Here is a 16,209-nt window from a genome sequence, read left to right on the forward strand (position 1 = left end):
TTCCACGGTTACACGGACAGTAGCCAAGCAACTGTGACGCCCAGCTCTAGGGGCTTGGCCCTCGCCTGCCCCTTCCCGCCGGACGCTGAGTAGGCGTGGTCGGGCCATACCACGCCCTCTTCCCCCTCCCGCTCCTGCGCGCTTGGTGTAGTCCAGGTAGTTCCATGCGCCCGGGAGTAGGGGCGAAAGCTGCGCAGCCGGCGTGGGCCCCGCGCTTGCGCCCAGCGGTGAGGTCCACGGACGGTTCCACTGCGTGGGGCCAGAGGGGGTGCCGCGGCCGGTGACGCTCGGGCCGCAGCAGGACCGGGACCCGGGGCTGCAGCGGGAGCGACGCGCCGGCCGCCCGGTGGGGCTGGAGCCCCGCCGCGGCCCCAGGTAATGCCCAGCCAGGCTCCAGCGCTGTGCGCCCGCGCCTCAGGAACAGGAAAGATGGAGCGATTGGGGGTGGCTACGGGCTGGCAGAGTAGCGCAGGACTTTCAGTGAGACCTGTCCCTGTGTCCGCAGGGCCGAAGCTCGCTGTCCCGGGACCTGGAGCCAGAGCCGCTCCGTTGAGCTGTCCGCCCACTAGGTTCAAATGCCCCATTCGCGGAGCCCCTGGGAACTACAAGTCTCAGCCTGCCCAGCGCACTGCGCATGCTCCGATTGTAACCCCTGGCGGATCTGGGCTTCAGCTGGGGCCCTGGCGCCTGGGATAGAGAGCTGCGGTCATTTGGCCTCGTCGCGTCCGTTCCATTTTACCGGCTCTCCTTTTCCCAACCCTTGGGGAGCCAGAACGTCCTGGCCCCTACTCTGGAGTGGTTGCGGGTCCGGGACGAGATCATTGCACCCCAGAGCTGTCATTAACTGCTTTCAGGATGTTGGATCGCCTGGGGTGTGGGGAGCGGAGCGGGGCGGGGCAGCCAGAGAGGGTCTCGTCCTGTCCAAGGTCACACAACTTCCGTTGCCTTAGAGCCACTAAGCCTGAGTTCAGCGGGTGTTGGAGGTTGGGAAGGCGGTGTGGGCAGGAAAGGGGTGGTGGGAAGCTGGCTTTCGAGTAGGACAGACAAGTTAAGATGGAGGGGAAATGGAGTATTTGGTTGGACTTATCTCCCTGGATCTGCTAGGCGCCGCAGTCCTGTAGTCCTCGGTTTTCATCTGTGGATGATGTGGTGACATTACCTGCTGCCTGCTCTGCAGACCCGTGGTGCCAGTGGTGAGAGCTGCAGGGAAGAGGAAGTCAGAAAGGACAGCCCCTCCCGGCGCCATACTCGCAAAGTTCCCACATCCGAGCGTAGACCCGCACCTGGAAAGTCAGGCAGGTACCCCCAAAGATGCACACATAGTGAAAGAGAGAGAGCCACTGTTGACTCTCTGAGGTACTATCGTCCCATTTTACACTTGGCCAAACTGAGCCCCAGAGAGGGTGACTTCTGAAGGTCACACACTGGCTTCAGTGGTTCTTTATTTAATCATCAGATTAATGTATTCCTTCCTTGTTGGCACCTACTAAGTGCTCAGTAAATGTCATCTGTTGCTAGTGTTGTTATCCGTGTCCTGATTTTACAAAGAAGAGACTATGAGGCAGAGAGAGGCCAAACAACTGGCCCAGAGTTTCAAAGTGGGGCCAGAGTGCTGCCAGAGACCTGAGCCCCAAATCTGGGAACACCTTTATAGGTACCCCACCCTCCCCCCACCTGCTCTTTTTAGGGGAGTCAGCTTGAGGCTCAGATGGGAAGGCAGTTTGTTCAGGCCTGTCCTGGGCTGGCTCTGTGGGGCCGGGCGAGTGTCTCCGGGTGGTCTGCCTACAAGACTGCAGGGCCCCGCTTCTTTGGAGGGCTTGAGTCTTAGGAGAAGGGAGTGTAGTATTTTCTGACCCTGAGGAAGGAAGGGTGGCAGCCAGCTGTCCAGGCCCTTGGGTGGGCCAATGGAGCAGGACAGGGCCCCACCAGGAACAGACGTCCATGCCTTTGTCCTGTTGAAGAGCATCCCATCTCCCACATAGGAGACTCGGGGGTGGGGGCTGGAGAGGAGCATCCATTGTTTTGCACTTGGAGCTATCAGGATTCAGATCCCTCTGCCACTTATTTCCCCTGTCACCTGGAGCCACCACTAGTCTCTGATCCTCCATGGTCTCTCTCCTGTCCCAGGACATCTGTGCTTTCATTAAACAGCCCTTGGGGCTGTTTTGACCCCAAGGTTGACATTTGCATGGCATGAACCAGACTTAATGTGAGATAAGAATGTGATCCCAGGTTTACCCCTTGATGGCTGTATGATGGTGGCTGAGTGATACCCATTCTCTCCCGAGTTACCTCATCTATAAAATGGGGCAGATGCTGGTGCCTAGCTCATAGATCATTGGAAGAACCAGTGAGCCAATGATCAGGATGGAACTTATCCAGACCATGCAGGAGGCCCTAGAACCCCAATTTCTCCACATAACCTCATGGCAGACATCTGGGCAAGGGTGAACCCCCACTACCTGTGGTTCCTGGAACTCACTGGACCACCCTTCCGGGACCTGTGGCAAGGGGTGTTATTTCCTGAGCCACCTTCCTCATCTGTATGATGAAAGTAGCAAAACTGGCCTTCAAGGGGGTGGGGTGGGCCAATGAGAACTCGGCTCACAGGAAGTGTGCAGGCCACATCCCTACAGTGGAGTTCCAAAGCACAAGAGTCAACCAGGAACCTGAAGAAATTTCATAGGAAAGTCCAGATTTCTGGCTTCTCTGGAAAATCTGCTAAAATTGAGCCTCCTTCCCACTCGCTCCAGAGTGATTCCACATGCACTCAAGAAGGTTTTTCAGGTTAGAGGGAGATGTGTTACTGGCCTCTGGCCCTGGGGAGAAGCCGGAGGTGCTGTGGGGATTTCCTGAGGGCCCTAGGGGGTTGTGCGTGAGAGAAGGCGGGGCAGGGGTTTCCTGGCCCTGTAGCCTAGAGCTGAGAGTCAAACCCAGAGACCCTTCCATGGGCATCCACCATCCCGTGTGAGCCAGGGCAGGGGGAGTCCCTGCCTGACGCTGTGTGAGGACAGTTGTGCTGTGTGTTGAGGAAATCAGAGCAGTGGACTGCCAGAGACCAAGCAGTCTTTAAGCTGAGTCCCAAAGGCAGGGTTTTGCCTGAGGTGAGTAGAGGTTGTTAAGGGTGTTCCAGGCAGAGTGAATGGTACAGTCAGAGGCTTAAAGAATTTAAAGTACACAACTGGACTGTGGCAGAAGAGTCACTTTCTGACTTGGGGAATGGGAAGGTTTCTTACTGTGTGGCCTGGCGCAAGTCAGTTCACCTCCTGGACCCTTAGATCATCACCCCTAAAATGAGACTGGTGGCATCTGCCTCCCAGTGAAGGCTGGATGTTGTGCCCTTAAAAATTCTGAATCCCCTAAATGGAGTACACAGTGGAGTACACAGTGATGGATTGTGACAGAGCTGTGTGCAAGTTAATGGCATGAGGTGAAGGTCATGGTGCTTTGAGCTGAGTTCAGAGATGGGGCAGTTCAGTTCACGCTGGAGACTTGGCAGCTTCCTTTAAGAGGTGAGATAGGAGGTGAGCCTCAAAGGGCAGAGAAGAGGAATGGTTTGGTAGGAAGGAGGAGAGGGCATCCTGGACAGGAAGGTGGCAGGCAGGGAAGGCCAGGTGGAGCACCAGCACGGTTGGGGGGCGGGGGAGTCTGAAAAGTTTTGTGGGGGGAAGCTTGGTAGGAGCATGTAGCTGAAGGCCAGGCAGCACGTTCTGTGCCTACACAGGCAAGCAGGGGGTTGTCGTAACATGTAGGCATTTTGGAATATGGGGAGAACTTCTTAATTGCTTTCGCATGGTGGGCTGTAGGATTATAGGAAAAGAGAGTCGATAAGATTAGAAAAAGCCATCAATCACCTGTGTCATCCCCATCTATTCTTATACACATATAGTGTTCACTATGTGGTGGAGAGAGCGAGCCTGGCTTTCCGGGTACCATCTGTAATGACGCATCATGAATTTGATCTGTGCCTAGAGATCAGTCCTTGTGTTGCTGGCTGTACATACATGGTGCTAAACAACACTTCAGTAAGCATGTCTGTTCCCCAAACTCACAGGTTTTTCCATTGGATACCTTTCCTGAAGGGGGATTTCTGACTAAAGGATCAGAAGATTTTATGGCTTAAAAAACGAAAAGCATACTCTTTTACAGTAATTTTCTTTAGACTTTTCAGTAGGTTATATACTGTATAGGGTTGGTTTTTAAGAGCAAATGTACAAAAGCATGTATAATAAGAGGTCTACCCTCCTGACCCAGTGGTCTCTTATAGTTCTCCCTGAGGACAATTGTCAGTTTCCTCTATATCCTTCCACATATATTCTGCAGATATTTTTTGTATATATGTAATTAAAAAATAGATACATACTGTTATATTCTGTTGAGCATCTTGCTTTCAATATTTTTTTAAAAGATTTTATTTATCTTTAGAGAGGGAGAGACATCAATGTGTGAAGGATACAGCGATAGGTTGCCTCTCTTGCACACCCCTGAAGTGGGAACCTGGCCTGCCACCCAAGGCATGTGCCCTGACTGGCAATCTAAGCAGCAGCTCTTTGGTTCACAGGCCACTCAGTCCACTGAACCACACCTGCCAGGCAGGGCTCATATACCATTCTTGATTGGGCTGCTTCCCAGCTCTTGGATATTTCGGGTATTACTGATCTTTTTGCTTAAATAATCAATATGGCGTTAATTTTCACTTTGTATATCTGCCCAGGGAGGGCATCCAGACAAAGGGGAAAACTCAGCTTTGGCTTAGGTTCAAATACTTGAACAGCCACACAGTTCCGTGGCTGTGTGACCTGGGGTCAAGTGATACCTCTTGAATCCTCCTTACCCGTCTGTAAAATGGGCAGGTTGTACTAATCCTGCCATCTCATAGATAGGTGCGGGGAGTACAGTAGAAAACTAAAGCAGCTGGCTTACTTCCCCATTCCCCCTTAATCAAGAAGCAACTGAAGTGCCTGACGTCTGCTGCTCTAGCTTCAAATTGTTACCCGCCCCTTCTCCTGGCCACGTTGGGGGCGGGGCAATTAAAATATCTCTGTGACATTAGCATGCGCAGGGCCAATCCCCCTGCCGGTTAGGCGTTAACTTATTTACATGGATTGCCCGCTATTGGTTGCTTAGGCATTGGGGGCCGTCCCAGCTTTTTAAAGCTGCTGGGCAGTATAAATAAGGAGATACAAGGCAGCCAGACCATGATGTCATCGAGTTTTGGGGCTGACGTCATCTCTGGGGAGGTTGCGGGTACAGGGCTGTTAGAGCTTGAGTAACCACTCGGGCTAGCCTAAAAGGACCCCCCCCCATCTTGAGTGAAGATTGACCCCATTGCAGTTCAGTGTCCCAGGTGGCGCCCTGCCTCCGGGAGGGAACCATGATACAGTAAGTCCAGGATGTGGTTCTCTTGGCGGGATCCATTTTTCTGGCAGGGAAACTGAGCCTCAGAGGGGCGAGTGGCTCGCGAGTTTGCTTAGAAAGTTCGAACTGCAGCTGACTGGTTTTTCTCACCACCGAGTCTCCCATCTTTAGGTCAGACCGTGTGGCCCCGCCCCTTGCCTGTGATGGCTGCGGTCACTTTAAGTGTGAAAGTGGTGGGCGAGTTTTTTTTTTTCAATCTGCCTTCCAAAATGGCGGGTCACTAGTCACGTGCCTAGCCGCAGCGAATGATTGGCTCTTGGGGCCCCAGCGGGGCGGGGCTCCGCCAGCAGCTGTCTGCTACTGTTTGTCGGAACCTCCTAGCGCGCTCCCGCGAGGCCCCCCTCCCACCCTACGCGCGACCCCGTCGCTTCCAATGTTGTGAATCAAATGTCGGGTTTGTTACATTCCGCTGGCGCGGCGGACAGTTCTTAAAGGGCCAGCCGCGGGCAGCTGCGCAAACCCGTCCGCGCCGCCTCCGGCTCCCGGAGAGCCTGGGCCAAGGCAGGCTTAGCGCGCGTGGGCCTCGGGAGGCGGACGCCGGCGGACAGACAACAAAGAGAGAGGGCCCCGGAAGGAGCTGGACTGCCCGCGGACCAGGGGGTGGGAAGGAGAGCATATTGTTCCGCTGGGCGGGGGCTCTTAAAGGGTCCAGGCAGCCCCCCAACACCACCACCGCCCCCTTGCCCAGCTTGGCCGCCCTAGATCGGGAACAAAGGAATCAACGTGTATCCAGGCGGCTGAAGGTGAGTCAGGGCCAGAACCCCCAACTCCTGATTTCCGCATCCCTGGAAACTGCTGCCCCCCTCCCTTGGGACTAGGGGCTGTGATAGAGCTGGCTCCGCAGGGGTTAATCACGGGAAGTCCGGCGGGGGTGGTGAGACCTATAGGATCAGAGACACCCCCAATCCCAGCGACCCCAGAGGCCTGGACAAGTCCCCCGGCTACAGAGTCTGGGAGCTGCAGTTGAAGAGGAAGGAGCTGCCCCCTCCCCCTGCCGCCGCCACTTCCTTTGTTGTTGCTTTTGTCTCACGCCGAGCACATGGTCCGCGATCCTCGACTCTTAAAGTCACAGCGCTCACGCTCAGACGCCGCAGTCTGGCCTCCCGCTCCCTGGTCCCTCCAAAGGCGACACAAAGGAGTGAGATGGGGACGAGAGAGGCCCCTCTCTGGGCGGTGTCCACACCCTGGCAATCTATTCCCTGGGAGAGGTAGCTGAGGAAGCTTCCCAGAGCCCTGCAACCTGTACCTGGCTCACATTGAGGAGGGGCCTGCCCCTCAGGGACACTGGTTCGCTGCCCCACTAGTGCAACCACTTGGGAGTCTTGCATCTCGGGTCCTCTGGTTTCATTTGGGTGCTCTGGGAAGGAGAGATTTCCATCCCCATTTTACAGTAGTGGCGACTGAGACTCAAAACTGAAGAGATTTCCTTGAGCAAGGTCACCCAGGGAGTCTGGGCTGGCCAAGCAAGAACTCCTAGTCTCAAGTCTGGCTGTCCTGGCCTGCCTCTTTTGGGGGATGAGGGGAGAGAAGAAAGGGGCTTCTCATCCTGTTTAGTCTGTTCATGCTCTCAGACTTACTTTGCTTATCTGCAAAACAGCACCTGAGGCCACCTGACATGACTTGAAAGGGGTTCCTTAGACCCAGATGGGGTGGCTGCTGGGGCACTTGAAGTAGGGAGGTGGCTGCCTCCTGCGGGGAGGGCATGGGTGCAAGGGCCGGTGCCTGCTTCCAAGTAAGATTGGATTTAGGGTTGGGACTTCAGTGAGAGCACAGCACACACGAGTGTGGAAAGGCAGAGCGGTTAGGGCAGTTTGACCTTGAGCCAGCTACTAGGTCTAACTCTGAGCCTCCCTTGCTTTCTCTCCACAGTAGAGCAAGTTGCAGGCACCTTCAAGAGTGCTCCCCTGATCTCCTTTAGGGCCTGGAACAGAGTTGGAATTAGGCAGTTCTTAGGGTTCCTGATGCTAGTGAGTGAGGCAGGGGTTGGGGGAATCTGGGCCCAAGGGGCCAGCCAGGGCCAGTTTTGTCCCTCTCTGGGTTTATGGCCTAGAGAAGGTTACTTCCTTTCTTTGGGTCTCAGTTTCCTCAACTGTGAAGTGGGTGTGTCTCCTCTGATATCTCCATCCCTGGTAGGACTTCGGGAACCAGGGGCCCCTTTCTTGCCAGCTGGGATGCTCCCCTAGGGAGGCATATATCCCAGCCACTGCCTGCAGAGCTTGAAGTGGCCCCTGATTTCTGCTCGGAGGATGGGGGTGAAGGTGAGCCTCTAACTATCTGACAATGGCCGCTCACACCTAAGACTTGCAGACCCCTCCTCCCCAGTCCTGTGAGCAGCCCTTGCCAGTGTGCTGGGAGTGGCCACTGCTCTGCTCCCGCTTTACAATGAAGAAGCTGAGGCTCAGAGAGGGGAAGTGATGTGCCCAAGACTCTGGCCAGAAATCAGGGTGTCCTGTGTGAGAATGCAAGAACCAACACTGCCACCTTTGGCACTGTTGTCCACAGCTGGAGCCTCTTCTGTCTGCTGGTTTGGGTTCTCAGCAACTTGGCTTCTTCTTGTTCCTGCGGGGGGGTGTCTTTGAGGGGCTGGCCTCAGAGCAGATTCCCACGGGCCTGGGCCTCTGTGGAGTCCGCATGCCTACGTCTTGATGCCGCCCAGACTTCAGCAAGACTGCCTGGCTGTGAGCCACACTGCCCCTGCTTCCGAGCATGGCTATGAGGTCTCATCGAGACGGCTCGTGGGAGGCACCACAGCTATTAATATTCCTCATCAGTAGGACTATGGGTTCCCAGGAGCTCTGAGGTCAGTTAGAGTGGAGGTTCCCAAACCTAGCCCGGCTATAGAAGCTGCTGGAGAATTGGGTAAAAGTCTAGGTGCCCTTGTTTCCCAGCCTTACTGTAAAGATTCTGATCCAGGAGGTCTGGGGTTGGCTGGGGGCCTCCAGTATCACCTCTGAGTCTCTCTTGGCCTGTGTTTGCTAGGCTGAATTGTCAGCCAGGCATCAGGGAGGCTGTGTGCATACACGCATATGTAAAGATGTGCACTTGGCTCACAGCAGGGATCACACACCTAGTCACCTGTGGTGGGTGAATGGTCCTGGGGTGGCTCATGCTGGGGGCGGGGGGGAGCAGAAATAAGGTCCCATGGGACCAGATTCCCTGCCCCCCACCCCTCCAAAGGCAGGTCTGTATGTGGTCTCCCAGGTTTAAATCGCTGGCCCCAGCTCCACTATACCAGACTGGCCTTTGGCCTTGGCCCTGTGTGATGTGCATCCCCACACCAGGCCTGGCCTGTGCCAGACACAAGCTGGTCAGTGGGCCCCCCACCCCTCTGACAAGCGAGCTGGGCAGGAGAGGTGTACTCCCAGCCCCCACTTCCCGGCTGGGGCCTCCCTGACAGTTGGAGAAGAACCTTCCTTGCCGATTCGTTTGGAGAGTCAGCCCAGGCTTGAACGTGGAGTGCAAAGGAAGTGTCTTTGCCCCGGTTGGCAGGAAGGAACAAGGTGCTGAGGGAACGTACAGCTGCCTCCAGGCTGTATCACTAGGGAAGCGACACCCACAGCTGGAGGGCAGGGAGGCACAGGAGTTCTGTCAGAGGGGAAGGGGTGGTGGGGGGCCTCCCTCTGGCAGGAACAGCAACAGCTGTGCAGGGCCCAACAGGTTCCAGAGCTTTCCTTGCTGGGGCCTCCTCCCAACTTAAGGTAATGAGTGCTACCTCCAACTTGCCCCAGCTCCCAGGGAGGGAGAAAACCTGCCACACCCCATTCCCACTCAGCTTCCTCCCTTAGGTCCTGGCTTCCCCTTTTTTTTTTTTTCCCAGCAAGCTCCACCTCCCACTTGGGAGCTGTGTGGGGCCCCCAGAGCAAGTTCCTGGCCCCCTTCCAGACCTGTCTGACCAACCAGGGTGGCTGGCTTCCTTCGCCACCTCCTGGGAAGCCCTTGGGCTAGACCCCTCCCGTCATGCAGCCAGAGGCTTGTGGTTAGCCCCCCTCCCAGTTTTGACACTTGAGCAATTCCCTTCCTCTGTCTGAGCCTCAGTTTCTCATCTGTAAAATGGAGCCAACAAAACCTTTGAAGACTAGGTGAAGTCACACGTGGACAGGCACTGTGGGACTAGGTTATGGAAAGAAACAAAGGTACAGCCAGGTCCGTACCTGGGTAGACCCCTAGCTAGAGAAGGGAGGGAGGTGGCCCAGCAGGACTTTCTCACTAGGGGCAGCCTTGCCTTGGACTGGGCATCCCCAAGGACAGGAACTGGGTCAGAACCTCTCACATGGCAACAGAGGAAGGAAAACCGAGCCTAAGCCTGATTGCAATCCCCCTGAGTCAACCAGATGGAAGGGAGGAAGCTAGAGTCCCCTACCCACCTGAAGGCCAGCGCTGAGACCCCACACCCGAGCGTACCCCGGGTGCCCACACTGGAGGAGCCTTACCAGGGCCACCTGGCTCGGAAGCGTGCTGGCCAGCCCTCTGAAACTAGCACAGCCCTAAGGAACTTGATCCTGTTTTACAGAGCGGAGGACTGCGGCCTGGGCCCCCTGCAGGCCAAGCCTGTCCCTGGGCTCACTCCTGAGCCCAGTGCCAGGAAGAGGGCCGGACCCAGGGACCCAGCGAGCCTGTGTGCAGGCATGGGGAGCACAGGGGTGGGGGCGCATCAGTGACCCAGGAGTCAGACTGCAGGAGTTTGCTTCTGTCTCTCGGACCCCCATGGGGCAAGTGACCGGACTTCTCTGAGTCTTAGTTTCTCTGTCATTTTGACTTACAGGGTTGTGAGCCCTGGCCCAGCCCCTCCACCTCTCTGCTACCCCTGATGCGACCATGGGCTCTGGCAGTGACTAGGTGGCCCCCCTCCACCCCTGTGGGTCAGCGGCGATTGTCTGCGGGACCTGGCAGCTCCCCAGCCCGGCTCTGGGGAAGGTAGGAAGGAACCTCCTGGGGCTCGGGACGGCGGGGCACAGGGCCCTGACCCTTCTTCCCTCCCCAGTGGGTGGTGACCTCGGCTTCCCTCCATGCCTGTGAGTGAATGGCCCCCCTTAGTCCTACCTGGGCCTCCTCTCTGTGGTGCAGCCCTGGCCATGAGGGCCGCCCGCCTGCCCAGGATGAGCACTTACCCTCCCAGCAGCCGCCGCCCCGACCACCACTCCTCCCCGTAGAAGAGCACCGAGCCTCGGCTCCTGCCGGCGGGAGCCCCCGAATGCTGCACTCAGCTTCCCAGCAGAGCCCCCCGTTCATGGTCGACATCCACGAGCAGGTAGGCAGCACGCCCCCCCACCCCCAGGCTCTGGTGAGCCTGTCTGTGGAGCAGAGGGGTCAGGGCCCTGGCTTCTCCTTAGCTTGTGTGTTCAGGGAGCCATGATCAGCCCTGCTTCATAGGTTGGTAAACTGAGGCCCAGAGAAGGAAAGGGCCACCCTGGGGCTGTGCAGTGGATGAGTGGTAGAGCTGGCAACCCTGCTCAGGTTCCCCGAGGGTCCTCTGCCCTTCAGGGAGTGGGGCAGAGGAACAGCCGGGTCTTCACCCAGGTAGTCCCCAGCTAGAGCAGGGAGGGAGGTAGCCAGGCAGGACTTTGTCACGTCGGCGGGGGGGTGGGGGGGCAGCCTCACGGCCAGGCTTCCTCTCCGCAACTCCTGGCCCTTCTCTGCCCACAGGTGCACCAGGGAGCCGTCCCTCTGTCCTACACAGTTACCACAGTGACGACCCAAGGCTTCCCCTTGCCTTCAGGCCAGCACATCCCTGGCTGCAGCGCCCAACAGCTCCCAGCATGCTCCGTGATGTTCAGCGGGCAGCACTACCCGCTCTGCTGCCTCCCACCCCCGGTAAGTGAGGGCCTCTGCCCTACCCCCACCCCGCTCCTCCCCATGAGAAGACCCAGCACAGGCCGTGGCGGAACCACCAAGCTTACCACATCCATCCATGCTGGCAGAGAGCCAGCGTGCTGCACCCAGCCTCCCAACAGAGCCCGTTTGGGGTGGCACCAGCGGGCCTTGCAGAGTGTTAAGCGTCCTGCCTGGGTGGCCTAGGCTAGGGATGGGGTGGTTGCTCCAGGGGGCCTCAGCAGGGTCTGTTGCTAAATGGGCTGGCCCCAGCCCTGGTCACAAGCACAGGTCCAGCCCAGAAGAACCTTCTCCAGCCCCTGCCCCCTCTCTTGGCAGCTGATCCAGGCGTGCACCATGCAGCAGCTCCCTGTGCCCTATCAGGCCTACCCCCACCTCATCTCCAGTGACCACTACATCCTGCACCCCCCACCGCCAGCCCCACACCCCCAGCCCACCCACATGGCGCCTCTGGGGCAGTTCATATCGCTGCAGACCCAGCACCCACGGATGGTGAGTCTGGGCGATGGGGCTGACACCAGAGGAGACGGCCTGGGGGGCAGGGCCTTCCCTGTGACTGACTCCTGCTGACCCACCCCTGCCTCTCCCAGCCCCTGCAGCGGCTGGACAGTGACATGGACCTCCGGGGGGATCAGTACCCCCTGGGGAGCTTCACCTACTCCACCTCCGCCCCGGGCCCGGCCCTGTCCCCGTCCGTGCCCCTGCACTACCTGCCCCACGACCCGCTGCACCAAGAGCTGTCCTTCGGAGTGGTGAGTGCCCCCTCCTGGGCTCTGGGGCGATGGGAGCCGGGCCCACTGGCTCACCACTGCCCCTGTCACAGCCCTATTCCCACATGGTGCCACGGAGACTGAGCACCCAGAGATACCGCCTGCAACAGCCGCTGCCGCCCCCACCGCCGCCGCCGCCACCGCCACCATATTACCCCAGCTTCCTGCCCTACTTCCTGTGAGTACCGACACATCTGTCCCAGACCCTGGTGCTGTGTTCTCCTGGGGCCTCCAGTGGTGAGACCCCCCCGACCCCCCACGTAGCTGGTGGCATCCGGGCCTCTCGGGCCATCTGGCATTCCAGCAGACCATGCACATGTGCTCGCGCGCACACATACCAGCTGGGCTCTCTCCTCCTGCCACGTCCTGGGGCAGACACTGTGCCCCATTGCCTACTGGACTTGACCGTGGTCCCCTGTACCTTTCTCCCCTAGCTCAATGCTGCCAATGTCACCAACGGCAGTGGGACCCACCATCAGCCTGGATCTTGACGTGGATGACGTGGAGATGGAGAACTATGAGGTGCCACGGAACCCCATTCTGGGAGGTGGTGTCTTGGGACCTCCAGCCCAGGCCACCGCTGACCCCTCCCCCCTTCTGCCCCTACGCAGGCCCTCCTGAGCCTGGCGGAGCGGCTGGGGGACGCCAAGCCTCGAGGACTTGCCAAAGCAGACATAGAGCAGCTCCCGGCCTACCGCTTTAACCCGGACAGCCGGCAGTCTGAGCAGACACTGTGAGTGCTGGGCCCGCCTCCTGCCTCTGTGAGCGGGGCCTGGTGCTCTGCCGCGAGCCTGCCCCTAGCGGCAGGCAGCGTGCAGGTGATGCTCTCTGCCCTCCCCCCAGGTGTGTGGTCTGCTTCAGTGACTTTGAGGCGCGGCAGCTGCTCCGAGTCCTCCCCTGCAACCATGAGTTCCACACCAAGTGTGTCGACAAGTGGCTGAAGGTGATGCAGCCCCCAGCCACTCCCGGACACTCCTCCTGTCCTGAGGGGGGGAGGGCCAGACTCGGGGCCACGTCCCCACCAGGCAGTAGAAAAGACCCAGGTGGGATAGGGGGCGGGCATGAGTGGGGTCTGATGTGCAGCTGTTCCCTCCCCCACAGGCCAACCGGACGTGTCCCATTTGCCGGGCCGACGCCTCTGAAGTGCCCAGGGAGGCCGAGTGAAGCCCACGGCTGCCTGTGAGAACCCTGCCTGAAGCTCTGGAAACTCGGGGAACCCAGGGAGGGTTGGGAGGGAGTGGCCCAAGCCTGTCTCATTGTTCCCACCTATATCTCCAGAGCTGGTGCCGGGGTCAGCTCTGCAATAAGCCCCTGCGTTTGCCAAGCTCCAAAGACTCCATCCCCAGTCTGCCTGCCGGTCTGCCCACCATGGAGCTGCCTGAGGGCCCCTAACTCAGTCTCCTTCCCATTTGCCCTCGGGTCCAGCTCCTCCTCCTGACAGCTCTGGGAGCCAGGGGTCTGTTCCCCCAGTCTAGCTGGTAGAGACCCCTGGCCCCAGGATGGGCAAAGAGGCACCATCCTGGGTTACTCGGTCTCTTGCACTGAAACAGCGTGCCCTCTTCCCAGGTGGCACTGACAGGCAAAGACAGTGGCATGAGGCTGTTCTGACCCGCAGGCCTTGGTCCTCCGGCCTTGACCCCGTCAGACAGTCCTACCCAGCTGGCTGGGAGGGGTGGGCCGGGCTCCCTAGAGGCCCCTCGCCCCAGGCACAACATTCCAGCCCCACCCCAGGCTGGAGGGCCCTGAGCCTGGGCGGCAGGTATCCTGAGGGGCCTTGGCCAGACCAGGGGGAGTGACCTGTGTCCTGGTGGCCACTCCTCTCTGGCAGTGACAGGGGCCAGACCCCACGTCCAGTGTCCCCTTTCTGTCATTTTGCATGAATATGAGGAGTAGCAGCTTTCTTTTATTCATTTGGCCCAGAATCACGTGTAGGATTTGGGGGTGTGGATTTTTAAACAATGTTTCCTTTTTGTTAAATGGGCGGTTTAGGGACCACCTAGGACTGAGTGCCCAGGAGGCAGGGAATGGCCCGCTGGTGCTGCCCAGTCCACATGCACGGCTGGGGGCTGGGCCGGCGGCTAGCGGTCACAGGCAGAGTCGGGGGTCTGTGCTCAGCTGATAACTGCCATGCACTGTACTGCACACGTCCCCCGAGCCTACCGGGACCGTATGCTTTTCAGGGCATTTCTCCCTCCAGCCAGGGCCCGTCTCCCACCTGGGCGAGTCTCCTCCAAGGAAGTCCCAGGAGGACAGGGCCCCCTCCCAGCCTGAGCCCTGCCCCCCAAGGTCTGGAGGAGGCCCTGTCAGGGTCTGGCTGAGCTCCCTTCCCTTGCCCTCCTGGTTCTTTCCTGCCCTACTCCCCGCTGGGGTTGCTGCCCTGAACGAACCGCGTGTGGGGCCGGCACATCCTAGCAGGCAGCCCCTGGCGCCTGCTGCCTCAGGGATGCTCCAACCACCCTCGTTCCTCCGCAGCGGCCCCGGCCCCACCTCCCCCAGCCTGCCATGGGGCCCCATCAGCCTGGCCCCACCCCCGTGGAGAACCCAAAGTCTTACTGTATATAACTCCAGGTGATGTTTCTATATTTATAGCAGTGTCGAAACCCCACGTGTTTTACACAGAGAACCACCCTCTCCGACCCACCCTTCCTCACCCTGGCAATAGGTTTCAAGACCCCTCCAGTCCCCAGGCGAGGTGGGCTCTCAGATTGTGCTGGCTGCCCCAGGGTCCCAAGGAGCACCTGTGGCGGGGACAGGGGGACACAACATTTTAAAAAATCAGTTACAAAAGATTTATAAAACAATTATTTAGGATGTTTGTGATTTGCCGACCTTGCTATAGATGCCATGTTACCAATGATTTCCTGTGGTGGGGGCTTGCTGATGTTTACTCTCACTCCCAGCTTCTGGCCTGGGCATGGCCGTGGGCAGCATCCCCAGCCCGGCTGGGCCCGGCACCTGTGTTCTGTGTTAGAGAGGCGTTCTATATATATGTAACTGCATATATATATATAGAAATATATGTACTTTGGGGGCCCTGTTCCTTGCACATTTTACAGTTACCTCATTCTTCCCATGTATGTATTTGAGAAAAATGCTAATATATAGAGAAAAAAATTGTTCTTAAAGCTTAAATGTGTGGTTTTTTCCATTCCATTGGATTCACATTGGTTTGTAGCATTTAACATGACTAGTATGTTGTATTATATATATATGTGTATACTGATTGAAATTTTTAACAGATTTGTACTTTTTTTAAAATGAAAGTTGCTAGTTCTGCTTGACCAAGTAGTGCAATCATTATTTTTTTTAATATTGTTGCTGATTTCAGAGGGATATTCACTAATAAATGTATGATGTATATCGAGTATTGCTGAAGCTGCCTTTTGCTGCCTGTGTTCTTTTGGTGGGGGCTGGGGGCATGGGTGTCCACCTGCATGGGAGTGGGGATCCACCTGAGAGGGGCTGGGGCAGGAGGGTCCAGGTGAGGGGGTGGGGGCAGGGTGAGCTGAGCGGAGAAGGTGGCAGAGGTCCTCTGCCATGGAAATGGGGGGGTCCCTCTGATGGAGATGGTCTGCCCCACAGGTTAATGGTAACTGCCTGTCACACAGATGAGGCAAGAGTCTGTTACCAAGTGGCAAGATTCCTTTTAACTAGTTTGAGGAAAGGGTCACTTACTGGGGTCCTATCCTTTAAGCTGTGGAAGTAGGCTCTTCTAACGTTGCAGGAGCAAGGTCCTTGCGTCTTACAACTTTTGTTTCAAAGGCGCTCTTTCCGCATCATGCTTCTTGGTAGCTCTAGCTCAGTTTTCTGTTGCTTTGTGGGATCTGCATGGAGACCCATTTATCCTAGGAATTCTAACAACTTCTGGGGTGGAGTCTGGTCACACCAACTTGAGTTGTATGCCTGCCCGTGGACCCTCGCAACCTTTAAAGAGCTGCAACGCCCACGTGACGGCCCGGCCTGTGTGAGACACCCACCTGCCCTGACCTGGCCCGCCTGAGCATGCATGGCCTGGGGCCCACGTAGGGACGAAGGACCTGGGAACCACCAAGGGGCCCTGATGGCCATGCTGTGGTATCCCCATACCCAGGTGGTCTGGAGTGCCGCAGGAAGCCACGTGGGCGGGGGCCCAAACTCCTGGGGCTTGGTGTCTGTGCTGCCACTCGGTAACCCTGGTCAGGGCCCTTCTCAT

The 16,209-nt window shown here is 57.7% G+C and overlaps 1 protein-coding gene across 5 annotated transcripts; it reads left to right on the top strand.

The window, feature by feature from the left end:
- The first annotated feature begins 133 nt into the window (after positions 1 to 133).
- RNF44 (ring finger protein 44) lies at positions 134 to 15,382 on the top strand. 5 transcript variants are annotated; one of them, XM_045823282.1, is made up of 13 exons: positions 134 to 375; positions 506 to 569; positions 1,178 to 1,295; positions 10,181 to 10,332; positions 10,483 to 10,666; positions 11,062 to 11,229; positions 11,566 to 11,739; positions 11,838 to 11,999; positions 12,071 to 12,195; positions 12,452 to 12,539; positions 12,629 to 12,750; positions 12,861 to 12,960; positions 13,119 to 15,382. In XM_045823282.1, the coding sequence occupies exons 4-13, from the start codon at positions 10,226 to 10,228 to the stop codon at positions 13,179 to 13,181; spliced, it is 1,293 nt and encodes a 430-aa protein (XP_045679238.1). In that variant the 5' UTR covers positions 134 to 375; positions 506 to 569; positions 1,178 to 1,295; positions 10,181 to 10,225; the 3' UTR covers positions 13,182 to 15,382. The 5 variants fall into 5 exon arrangements, with proteins under 5 accessions (XP_045679238.1, XP_045679212.1, XP_045679230.1 ...); XM_045823256.1 differs by lacking the exon at positions 506 to 569 and having other exon boundaries at positions 1,105 to 1,295; XM_045823274.1 differs by lacking the exon at positions 506 to 569.
- Positions 15,383 to 16,209: the final 827 nt, after the last annotated feature.

This window comes from Phyllostomus hastatus, unplaced genomic scaffold, assembly GCF_019186645.2.
Source record: "Phyllostomus hastatus isolate PE091 unplaced genomic scaffold, TTU_PhHast_1.1 phas_contig_150, whole genome shotgun sequence".
NCBI classification, from domain to species: domain Eukaryota; kingdom Metazoa; phylum Chordata; class Mammalia; order Chiroptera; family Phyllostomidae; genus Phyllostomus; species Phyllostomus hastatus.